At 44.3% G+C, this 13,061-nt stretch overlaps 1 protein-coding gene across 1 annotated transcript in view; it reads right to left on the bottom strand.

The window, feature by feature from the left end:
• Positions 1-13,061, bottom strand: part of LRP1B (LDL receptor related protein 1B) — a 1,344,280-nt gene that overhangs the window by 374,529 nt on the left and 956,690 nt on the right. Inside the window, exons 38-41 of the mRNA XM_040441523.1 lie at positions 12,467-12,596; positions 11,169-11,295; positions 10,876-11,027; positions 10,464-10,588 (exon numbers count right to left, since the gene is read on the bottom strand). Coding sequence (XP_040297457.1) covers positions 10,464-10,588; positions 10,876-11,027; positions 11,169-11,295; positions 12,467-12,596 — 534 coding nt within the window. The remainder of the gene's footprint in view (positions 1-10,463; positions 10,589-10,875; positions 11,028-11,168; positions 11,296-12,466; positions 12,597-13,061) is intronic.

Raw genomic sequence — 13,061 nt, 5'->3', positions numbered from 1 at the left:
CCTCAGAAAGGTAGGTCAGATACTTGTGGTCCGTCAGGATGAGAACAGGAACCACCGAACCCTCGAGCAAGTGCCTCCATTCTTTAAGGGCCTGCACGATGGCCAATAACTCCCTGTCACCAATCTGATAGTTGCACTCCGCGGAAGACAGTTTCCGGGAGTAAAACCCACAAGGAAGCAGAGGACCCTCTGGTGTTCTACGCTGAGACAGAAGGGCGCCTACTCCCGTCTCAGACGCGTCCACCTCGAGGACAAAGGGCAACCCAGGGTTGGGATGCGACAGAATCGGAGCCGACACAAAGGCGGACTTTAGGGCCTCAAAAGCTCGGATGGCCTCGAGCGGCCAGACCTGTGAATTACTGCCCTTCCTGGTCAGATCCGTGAGAGGCTTGGCCAGCATGGAAAAGTCCCTGATGAACTTCCGATAATAATTGGCGAAGCCCAAAAAGCGCTGCAGGGAACGAAGACCACTGGGCTGGGGCCACTGTAAGACAGCCGAAACCTTCTCAGGATCCATGGAGAACCCCTCAGCGGAAATGATGTAACCTAAGAAGGTTACCTGGGATCGGTGAAATTCGCATTTCTCAAGCTTACCGAACAGCTCGTTCTCTCGTAACCGTTGCAACACTCGTCTGACATCCAGAATGTGGGCCTCCATGGATTCAGAATATACCAAGATGTCATCCAAATAGACCACCACACACTGCTGCAACAGGTCACGGAAAACATCGTTGATGAATTCCTGAAAGACTGCGGGCGCATTGCACAACCCAAAGGGCATAACCAAGGATTCGTAATGGCCGGTCCTGGTGTTAAACGCGGTCTTCCACTCATCGCCCGCCTTGATCCTTACCAGGTTATATGCCGCCCTCAGGTCGAGTTTGGTAAAGACCGTGGCCCCTTTAAGGCGATCGAACAGCTCGGAAATCAAGGGTATCGGGTAAGCGTTCTTGATCGTGATGCGATTGAGACCCCTGTAATCGATGCAAGGCCTCAACTCACCGCCCTTCTTTTTCACAAAGAAAAATCCAGCCCCTGCCGGGGACGAAGATTTGCGAATGTGTCCGCGTGAAAGCGCCTCCCTCACGTACTCCTCCATGGCCTCATTCTCCGCTACCGACAGTGGATAGACTTTGCCACGAGGAGGAACGGCACCAGGTTGTAACTCTATGGCACAATCGTATGGGCGGTGCGGAGGTAGGGCAACCGCGCGCACCTTATCGAATACATCCCGGTACTCCTCGTATTCAGGAGGCAACAGAGAGTCCGAGGAAGTACACAGCAACTTGACAGACCCATGGATGCAACTAGCCCCACACTGCGGTGACCACGAGAGGATCTCGACCGATCTCCAATCGAAAGTCGGATTATGCTTCTGGAGCCAGGGGTACCCCAAGACCACCGAGTAGTGTGGAGACGAAATAACCTGGAGACAGACCGACTCTCTGTGAACGGCACCAATGGCTATCCCCACTGGAAGGGTCTCATGAGTCACGTGTGGCGGCAGAAGGGGTCTGCCGTCTATCGCCTCAAGAGCCAGTGGGGAACCTCGAGCCTGCAGAGGAATGGAATTGGCGGCAGCGAACACACTATCAATGAACAAACCACCAGCACCAGAGTCCACCAACGCCTGGGTCGTCACCGAGCCCCCGACCCAGGAGAGGACAACAGTGATCAGTGGTTTGTCAACACGGGAAACCGGGGACGAGGAGACTCCACCCAAGATCTGCCCCCGACAGGATCTCAGGTACGAGCGTTTTCCCGGACGGTTCGGACATGCCAACCGAAAATGCCCACCGAGACCACAGTACATGCATCGGCCCTCGCGTCTCCGGAGTGCCCTCTCCCCCTCGGACAGGCGAGCAAACCCCAGCTGCATGGGTTCACCCCCAGACAAGTCATCCCCAGGAGGCGTGGGAGGAGAGGGAGGCACGGGTGGGACAGCAAACGTAGGCACCAATCTGTTAGAAGACCTCCGCAGGTTCTCCTTAAAGGAAGGTCTCTCCCTGAGTCTGGTGTCAATCAAAATCAGGAAAGAAATAAGAGACTCGAGCTCAACTGGTAGGTCCTTAGCTGCAACCTCATCCTTCAAGGCATCCGAGAGACCATGAGAGAAAGCAGCGACCAGAGCCTCATTATTCCAGCCCACCTCTGCTGCCAGGGTACGAAACTCAATGGCGTATTCAGCTACGGATCGTGAACCCTGTCTGATGGACATAAGGAGCTTCGCAGCAGAGGCAGCACGAGCCGGCACATCGAATACCTTCCGAAGAGAAGCAACAAAACCGGAAAACTCGGCAACCACCGGATTGTTGTTCTCCCATAAAGGGCTGGCCCAGGCCAAGGCCTTGTCCGAGAGCAGCGAGATCAAGAAGCCCACCTTTGATCTCTCAGTGGGAAAGGCATGTGGCAGCAACTCGAAATAAATGCCCACCTGGTTAAGGAAACCTCGGCACCGAGTTGGCTCTCCCCCAAAGCGCTGTGGAAGAGGGGCAGAACCGGTCATACCCCGAAACACCGCAGGCGCAACAACAGGTGTCGGGGTAGACTCTGGCGCAACAACCGGAGCGGCAGTAGGAGCGAGCCCAGGAGCGACAACCGACCCATCGGCAACGGGAGCGAAATGAGCCGTGCGTTCAAGCAGGGTTTGCAACGCCACAGCGAACCGACCCAACAGGTGATCCTGCTGATCAAGTCTGGCAACCAGCGTGGGTAGCGAGGATGGCCCTGTACCGTCAGAATTCATGGCTTGGTCCTAATGTCACGGAACCATGAACCAGACGTACAACAAGAGATAAGTGAAAATAAGAAGGCTTTATTGAAAATAAAGCTGTAAAGCAAAAGTCCAAACGGATGGTGAAACCGAGCAGAGTCTTTGCGAAGCCAGAGGTCAGGAACCAGAAGGGTAGTCAGACGAAGCCAGGATCAGGAACCAGCAGGGTAGTCAGACGAAGCCAGGATCAGGAACCAGCAGGGTAGTCAGACGAAGCCAGGATCAGGAACCAGAAGCAGCAGCAGTCTTAGAAGCATGTGAACACAAGAGGACCAAGCAAGGAACTGAAGCCACAGACCTCCTATATATATGAGCTAGGCATCCAGCTCCTCCCAGTGGGAAGGAGGAGCCGCAGGGTGGAAGGCTACAAGAAACCCAGAAACCAAGATGGCCGCCAGCACATGTCAAACGAAGGAGAACAGCAAGAAGGTAAGACCATGACAAGGACTAGACGTTCATAAGTGAGTGTCACATTTAGGCCAGAAATACAGCTTTTTGCTAACTGGGGTGAAAAAAACAACATCTGTTTCTTATAGTGCACATCTAGGATTAGACGTGCATAAGTGAGTGTCACCTTTTGGCCAGAAATACAGCTTTTTGCTTACTGGGGTAAAAAAATTAACATCTGTTTCATATAGTGCACATCTGGGATTAGACGTGCATAAGTGAGTCTCACAATTTGCCAAAAATACAACTTTTTGCTTACTGGGGCATACTGGGGTGAAAAAAAACATCTGTTTCATATAGTGCACATCTAGGATTATACGTGCATAAGTGACTGTGAAATTTAGGCCACAAATACGGCTTTTTGCTTACTGGGGTTAATAAACCCTCTGATATACTGCACATCTGGGATCAGACGTGCATAAGTGACTGTGAAATTTTGGCCACAAATACGGCTTTTTGCTTACTGGGGCATACTGGGGTGAAAAAAAAACATCTGTTTCATATAGTGCACATCTAGGATTATAGGTGCATAAGTGAGTGTCACATTTAGGCCAGATATACGGCTTTTTGCTTACTGGGGTGAAAAAAAAACATCTGTTTCATATAGTGGACATCTGGGATTAGACGTGCATAAGTGACTGTCACATTTAGGCCAGAAATACAGCTTTTTGCTGACTGGGGAAAAAAAAAAACATCTGTTTCATATAGTGCACATCTAGGACTAGACGTGCATAAGTGAGTGTCACATTTAGGCCAGAAATACAGCTTTTTGCTAACTGGGGTGAAAAAAAAAACATCTGTTTCATATAGTGCACATCTAGGATTAGACGTGCATAAGTGAGTGTCACATTTAGGCCAGAAATACGGCTTTTTGCTTACTGGGGTTAAAAAAAACCTCTGATATAGTGCATATCTGGGATTAGACGTGCATAAGTGAGTGTCACATTTAGGCCACAAATACGGCTTTTTGCTTACTGGGGTGATGGACCATGTGATTGGACCATGTGATCTGACGTCACCACAAGTCCTTTAGCCGAGAGCTCATGATTAAAGAAGTAAGAAGAGACCGGCAGCTACGCGATCAAGAGGAGAAGGTGAGTTAATTATTTTTATTTTTTAACCCTCAATTGACTACCTACTAAGCATTCTGTATTAAAGAATGCTATTATTTCATCTACTATTTCATCTGCTATTTATATCATCTACACACCACCGAACCCAAACCTGAACTTCTGTGAAGAAGTTCGGGTCTGGGTACCACAGTCAGTTTTTTATCACGCGCGTGCAAAACGCATTGCACCCGCGCGATAAAAACTGAACAACGGAACGCAATCGCAGTCAAAACTGACTGCAATTGGATACCTACTCGCGCGGGTTTGCCGCAACGCATCTGGACCTTATCCGGACCTAATCCGGACACGCTCGTGTGAACTCAGCCTTAGGCCACAAATACGGCTTTTTGCTTACTGGGGTTAAAAAAACCCTCTGATATACTGCACATCTGGGATTAGACGTGCATAAGTTACTGTGAAACTTAGGCCACAAATACCTGTGTCATATAGAGTAAAAAAAATAATAATTGAGTGCAATACCCTACATCAGGGTTTTTATTGGCGGTTAATTATTTTTAACAGACTTAACCACTTTTTACTTTGCTTGGTGAACGCTAACTATGAGGCAAACATCTAATAAGAGACGCGGTCATGGTTGTGGTGGTGGTGTTGGTGGAGCCTCTGGTGCAGGGAGAGGACGTGGCCGTTCTGCCATACAGCTACACGTCCTACTGAACCTACTACCTCAGGTCCCAGTAGCCGCCAGAATCTAAAGCAATATTTGGTCGGGCCTAATGCCGTTCTAAGGATGGTAAGGCCTGAGCAAGTACAGGCGCTAGTCAATTGGGTGGCCGACAGTGGATCCAGCACTTTCACAATATCTCCCACCAAGTCTTCTGCAGAAAGCGCACAGGTGGCACCTGAAACCCATGCCCATCAGTCTGTCACATCACCCCCGTGCATATCGGGGTACCTGTCTGAGCCTCAAGTCATGCAGCAGTCTCTTATGCTGTTTGAAGACTCTGCTGGCAGGATTTCCCAAGGGCATCCACCTAGCCCTTCCCCAGGGGTGGAAGACATAGAACGCACTGACGCACAACCACTTATGTTTCCTGATGAGGACATGGGAATACCACCTCAGCACGTCTCTGATAATGACGAAACACAGGTGCCAACTGCTGCGTCTTTCTGCAGTGTGCATTCCCGACTGACGCCAGGGGACAAGTGGAAGCACAAGGCGAAGGCAGGGGAGGAGGAAGAGGTCGCCAACGCAGCTGTGTCAGCGCCAGCACCTCAGAAGGCAGGCTTAGCATGGCTGACATGTGGAAAAGCTTTGTCACCTCGCCGTTAACAACCGGCCCCAACTGCTGATATGGAGCGTGTTAGCAGGAGGCAGCATTTGAACAACATGGTGGAACAGTACCTGTGCACACAACTACACGTACTGACTGATGGTTCTGCCCCATTCAACTTTTGGGTCTCCAAATTGTCCACATGGCCAGAGCTTGCCCTGTATGCCTTGGAGGTGCTGGCCTGCCCTGCAGCCAGTGTACTCTCTGAACGTGTATTTTGCACAGCAGGAGGCGTCATTACAGACAGACGCAGCCGCCTGTCCACAGCCAACGTGGACAAGCTCACGTTCATTAAAATGAACCAGGCCTGGATCCCACAAGACTTGTCTGTACCTTGTGCAGAATATACAGTTCTAACAGCCTCAACCATCCATCCTTGTACTCAAGTGCACTTATTCCTTTTTTTATTTTTTATATGTCCCAATATTTTGGGGGAAACCGCTATGTAAAAATGCAAAATAACACATCTGTGTTGGCTACCTAGTCCTTCTTCGCCGCCGCTTCCACCTAGACCGCCATGTGAGCCTACACATCCACCCATTCACCGCCTCCTCAACCTCTTCCTCCTACATCATTCCTAATTTTTATTTTTTTAAGGTCTTTTATGTTTTTTTAATTCATTTCCCTATCCACATTTGTTTGCAGAGCATTTGCCATGCTCTTAAGCACATTTTGCTGCCTTTTGCAGCCCTCTAGCTCCTTCCAGGGCTATTTTAAAGACATTTTAGTGGCCAAAAGTTTGGGTCCCTATTGACTTCAATGGGGTTCGGGTTCGGGGTCAAGTTCGGGTCCCGAACCCGAACTTTTTTTTCAAGTTCGGCCGAACCTGCCGAACCCGAACATCCAGGTGTCCGCTCAACTCTAGTTATCAATGAATATTCCAAGGATATGCTATTGGAAGACCATTCTAAGTATCTAAAATATTTATTTAAAAAAGTATCCTGTAATCTTTGGTAGTGTCATCTGCCTGTAATTTCTGACTGTATTTGAAATGGGAAGTCCATTGATTCTGACCAAATTGTTGTCAATGTTTGCAGAAATTTAGCCCTCAACTTGAAGAAAGTCACAGCTGGATAGGGTTGAATATTTTAGAGTACAGTTGTGATGTTGCTTTGTAGAACTGGGGCCATAAAATTAGCTTCTGGCAAACTTAAGGAAATAATTTCATTGTATTCTATGAACTGGTGAATTATTGATTCAGGCAAAGCTACCTTCTCATCTGTGTTTTTTTAAAAATTGCTATAAATTATGAAACTGATGGAAAAACCCAACAACCACTGTTGGGTACACCTTCCTAGAACACAGAAATATGAAGAAATCCAGCTTCCATAAAAATCCATAGTTTATTTATGCAAAAAAATAAAAAGCCATACACACAGACAACAGCATGTATACATTTCGGGTCATCGCATAGCATGTATGCATTTCAGGTCATTGCATACAGACCCTTACTCATGACATAATGCTGTACAAGACATAGTACACATAGGGTAGATAGCCAAAAGGAGCCAATTACAATCATGTTTCTCATATCTTTACAAATCCAAGGAAAACCCAGAGACTGGATTATGTTGAGCAATACACTAAAAAGAACATTATATATATATATAAATATATATATATATATATATATATATATATATATATCCTAGTACATTAATAATGCAAAATCAAATCACACCATTTGTTAAGACCATGAGGAGTGCAGGTTTTGAGCGGGAACATCAAGAAGGTGTCGCTATCTTGCTGTTTGTTCTGGGCAGGGACTAGTACTCTGTGAACTTTCGTTCAGTGCTGCAAGAGTTAATCCCTTCCTCCTCCTCCTGTCCAGGTGCTGGTTACGTTGCTGATTAGTCTCCTTATTTAGTTAGGCTGTGGATCCACCTCCTCACCTGGGCTTTTAGGTCTTCTAGTTGCAAGTAACCAGCAAACGTTATCCCCTGTCTGAATACTCATGAACTTTACCTTGTCTGTCTACCGATTCTGCTCCTTTCCGCCTCCCCTGACCTTGGAGTTGTTACTTGGAATACACAAGTATGACTTTAGACTGTGTTCAGACTATGCTTTTTGCCTCCTGAGTATTTGGTGCTTTGCACTGGTGTCTCTGACCCCCGTGGGTCAGCAGACAACTATACCAGGACTACTCCATGTGGTGACGGACAGGTTGGTTCTCTGTGGAGAAGTCTAGATCGCTGTATCAAGGATCCGTCAGGACACCCCCTTAGCTTTAGCCCAAAGTCAACTAGTTAGTTGACACAGTGAGTCCACATCCACTGTCCACAGCAGGTTTCTCTATTCAAGAGTTTGCTTCTGTGATCTCCCCTTCTGACTAGAGCACTAACCCTTTCAAGGCCTTGAACAGTGAGAAAGGTAATATTGCAGAAATGCACTGTAGCAAAGTGTATGAAGACTGCTGAGATGTTTCTGGAAACCATCCTAGAACAATATCAGAATAATTGTAGCCAAATTCAGTCTATTCAATTTACTCATTATACTGTATAGAGATATTGGTTAGAAAAGAATATTAGCAAATCAGGCTTGACTGTTGTTGCACAGTCAATCTTCTCAACTTTCTCCGATTGGGGTCTTACCAACTAGAATATGGTAATATCTGGGCTTCATCAGAGGTTTAAGTCAAAGGCCAAAATGCTTAAATTTACCTTAATACATCTTCCATTGGTGACCTGAACCCAGTATAACGCCAGGGTCTACCTCCTTGACGCCCACTAAACAATTAATTTGTAGTATTAAAGATTGGGAGCTGCTATTAGAAAGAAGGCCTCTGCTCTCTTCATTCAGGGATCCCAAGCAGAGGTATCTCTGTTTATACCCAATCGCTTCTAATAAAGGATAACTGTATTTAAAAGAATTAGCTATTTATTTTCAATTTTCACTTACAAAACAAATCTTAGAAAAGAAAGATTAACTTGGTTTTCAGCATTTTATCTAAGACAAATGAGCGAAAGCGTACTTGAAAAGAAGAACTCTGTCTCCGTATAATCATCAATATATTGACTTGTCTTTCAACTTAGTCAGAAATGTACAAACATCTTTCTAAATTGAATGAAAGTGTTCTCTAATTAACACTCATTCATTGATGCTAATTAGAACTGGAAAACTCATTGGAATTAGCAAAGTTTATGGTAAAGACACTTCAATTCATTTGAATCTTCAATCATGAAACTTTTTGTTTTTCATTTTGTGCTAAATGGTTGTTTGAATTTCTGCATTTTGTGCATTTATTCCAGAATCTTAAAGGAACTTATCCATCTTAGGCTACTTTCACACTAACTTGGCTTTCCGTTTGTGAGATCCGTTCAGTGCTCTCAAAAGTGGTCCAAAACGGATCAGTTTTGCCCTAATGCATTCTAAATGGAAAAGGATCCGCTCAGAATGCATCAGTTTGCCTCCGTTCAGTCACTATTCCGCTCTGGAGGCGGACACCAAAACGCCACTTGCAGCGTTTTGCTGTCCTCCTGGCGAAGCAGAGAAAACTGATCCGTCCCCATTGACTTACATTGTGTGCCAGGTCAGTTTTCTCTGACACAATCTGGCACAATAGAAAACGGATCAGTCCCCCATTGACTTTCAATGGTATTCATGACGGATCCGTCATGGCACTAGAAGACATAATACAACCGGATCCGTTCATGGCGGATGCATGCGGTTGTATTATTGTAACAGAAGTGTTTTTGTAGATCCATGACGGATCCGCAAAAAATGCTAGTGTGAAAGTAGCCTTACACATTTATGTCATATAGACAGTATAGGCCATTAATGTCTGACGCAAGTCCCACTTCTGGGGCCCACTGCTATTTTAAGAACAGACGTTCAGGGAGTGGCCCATGTTGTCCTCCACATGAGAGTACAAGACAGGGATGGCTTTTTTGCAGAAATAATGCTGGCTAGGTATCTTCCATTGAGGCCGGGCACACTCCATCTGATTACTAAAGACATCAGAATCCACAAAGTGGTACAGCAGCAACTGCACTGCCAGCATTTGGACAGGTGGAAGTTAATCTTGCATACTACGGGATTACTGAGCACATAGATTTGTTTCCTTGTCACACTTTCCATTATCGATGGCTGACAACAGATGGGAGTACTTGGAGGAGTAATCTGACCGGGAGAAACAGTAACTGATGATGATGACCAGGACACTGTACTGTAAGTGATATCGGCCTGGCTGTTGCAAAGGGGACTGTAGAAGGCGTACACTTTTGTTCCGCTACCTGGCAGACAATTCAATGTTCACGTAGGCTCTGATGATGTGCTGCAATAGAGCCATAGTTCCTATATTTGTATTTGAATGCCCACAGCTAGCGGTGAGCAAATCGCGCTTAGAATCCAAGATCCAAAGTTGATTTGTTCCCCAACTTCGTTTTAATGCTGTACAAAGACCTGTCTCTGTACAGCATTAAAATATATAGGCTTCCCGGAGGCAAACTTCGTTAAGTTTGAAGTTGCACAAACTTTAGTGAAGAACTTCGGCCTTCAATTTTACATCTTTAAAAATATTTTAAAACATAAATCTGAAGTTGGCTTCAGTTCCAAACAACTGAGACAATAACCAGTCCTTCACTCTTCATGCTAATCTTTACCTGATAAAACTCTAAAATCTATTAAATTATATCTTTAATTCTCTCCGTATAGAGCCCCTATACTTAACCCCTACACCTATACTTTATAGTTTCCCTAGTAACTGTCTTGTATCTGTCTTGTTTTTTTTGGCAGACACAGCCACAGCACATCTTATAACAACTCCAGAATATTCTGTCTTCCAAGTCTATATGGTTTCAGTATAACTAAGTGAACTGCTAGAAATATTGAAAAACTAACCTTTCTCTCTTGCTCGATTAAAGACTTTTACATCCTTTAGGTTAATCCCAAGTCCCATCCTCATGGTCACAGCATCTGAGACATCATTCTTGTGGCCCCTTCTGATGGAGCCATTTGAGTGTGCTCTGCCAAAAAAAAGAAAGAGAACAACAATCCTGAAATAATTAAAATCAAAAAAATCGTTAAAATGCAACAGACATCTGGCCCAACAGAAGGCATGGAAACCTACTTGAGTCTGTGACATTGATATGGTTTAGCTTTGAATATCGAAAATGCCTTTTCTGTGGAAATTACATGGCACTATGAGATCCTTATTGTGACCTTGCTAAGGGATGGCTAATCCTACAAGGGTGAAGCAGCTGGTGCTGAAATAACATTCTCAGACTCAAATACTTATGGAAAAATAAATTACCTGTCAGACCAGTAGATGTAAGCCCCGAAGACGACAACTGAAAACATATCCACATTGCTCCCTGACAGCACAATCTCCCGATTCCGTCCACTTTCAAGGTCGATCCTTTCTATCTTGTCCGTACGGGCATCGCACCAGTATAATTTGTTTTCCTAAAGATCAATTTCAAAGTAAACTTCAGCCAGCAATCTTTTTCACTGGAGCACTTTATTACAAGGATAATGGAAAGGTGAACAGAAGGTGTGTGCTTGTAAATACAGAACGCTTTATAAATATGTAAGGGAGCAACTGACCTCATAGTCTACAGAGATTCCATTAGGCCATGAGATTCCTGTGTTCACCAGGACAGTTCTTTCAGATCCATCCAAACGAGCTCTACTTATACAAGGTGTTTGCCCCCATTCAGTCCAGAAAAGATAACTAGGATACAGAAAGTAACATGTCAACCAGCACAAACAATTAAATTAATCAATTAATTAATACATATTGTGCATAAATTACAATGTATATATATTTTTTTTTGTGTTACCCCTTTAGTGGCCACATTATCTTGAGTCTTGGGAATGGTGAACCAACTATCTATAATGTTTAACATTTTTATAGAGTTTTTTTATTTACCGTATTTTTTTTACTGTCTACTGCTTTTATACAAGTAGTAAACACATTTTTGTTTGGGAATACTAGCCTTTGGGTGTATGGAAAATATTTAAAATAAATCAAAAAGTTGGAAGGGGTTTTCAGGAAAGAATTTTAAAATGGGACAGAAAATATCAAAAATAATAAGCATTACTCACCTCCACTCTTCTATTATGAAGCTGATCTGGTCCCTGCAGCTCTCTGCTTCCTGTTCTGGCTTGACATGGCGGACATGTCAAGAAAGACTTTCTCAGTGAATCACTGGCCTTGCTGGTGACCTGTCTTAGCCAGTGACTGGCTGAATGGATCTATCATGGCATTTCCGATATGTCAAACTGGGACAGGAAGTAGAGAGCAGTGGGGACCAAAGCAGTGACAGAATGACATCGGCCGGGGATGAGTGCAGTCAAGTAATGCTTCTTTCTATGGCTGAGGCTTGTAATATGGGTAAGCATATTATTACCTTTATTGTATTTGTCTACTTCATTATTTTATAGGTTAAACCTCAAAAGGTCAAAAATACTTTAGAATTATTTTTTTTAATATAATTATTGCTGTTATCACACTTCAGTTTTTCCTGTGACTGAAGCTGGAGCTGCCACCTTAGGTTTAGAGCAGATTATTAGGGTTTAATTACCTATGCTATAGGAAGACACAAGTTTTCTGTCTACATGGCCTTGGGGCTCTATGATGCAGATTCAGAATTAACAGAAATATAACCAATTGTTTAGATTTTTCAGGGCTCATATCAGATGGGTGAAGCATTACAGCTGAAGAGCAACAACAATTCAAGGAACCTCACCAAGGGGTCTGTGATAAGAGTTTCCTATGCATGGTGTATTTTTGGTAGGGAACAGTATTTTTGCATTAAAATGCAATTCCAAAAAAAAAAAAAAAAAAAAACATTTGATAGTCCTTTAAGCAATTAAATGAGAGGGATAAAGAATGTGCTCACCCTTTTTCAGGATGTACGGCTACGGCTCTGGGCTGATCTATACCTCTTGAGATCACCACATATCTGAAGGAGCCATTGAGTCTTGCAACTTCAATTAGATTGAAACCGTGGTCTGCCCAATAGATATTGCCTGTTTCAAATAACAAAATAAATCCAGTGAAACAGAAATACAGTCTAAAAGGGGTTTTCTGTGAGGTAAATATTCATGAACTATCCGCCTAAACTTCTGGAAAGCGCCATGACACTCATGCCCATCAGGCACATGGCTTTCATGTAGCTCATTCCTTGTCAAGTGCATGGAATTGAGCTGCAATACCTAGCACAGCCACAATGCTCATCAGAGTTTTGCATCCATTTCAAATAGCTGATTGGTGGGGGTGCCAGGAGTCAGGCCCCCAATGATCATATATTGATGGCCTATCCTGAGAATAGGACATCAGTATTTAATTCATGGAAAACACCTATAATAAATATGAAATAATCATTTCTAGATACATTAGGTAGATAGATAGATAGATAGATAGATAGATAGATAGATAAATAGATAGATAATATGCAAATAACCTCATAACAAGCTTACAAAAAAAAGTACCAG

This window comes from Bufo bufo, chromosome 7 (assembly GCF_905171765.1).
Source record: "Bufo bufo chromosome 7, aBufBuf1.1, whole genome shotgun sequence".
NCBI lineage: Eukaryota > Metazoa > Chordata > Amphibia > Anura > Bufonidae > Bufo > Bufo bufo.
This window is presented reverse-complemented; position numbering and strand designations above follow the sequence as displayed.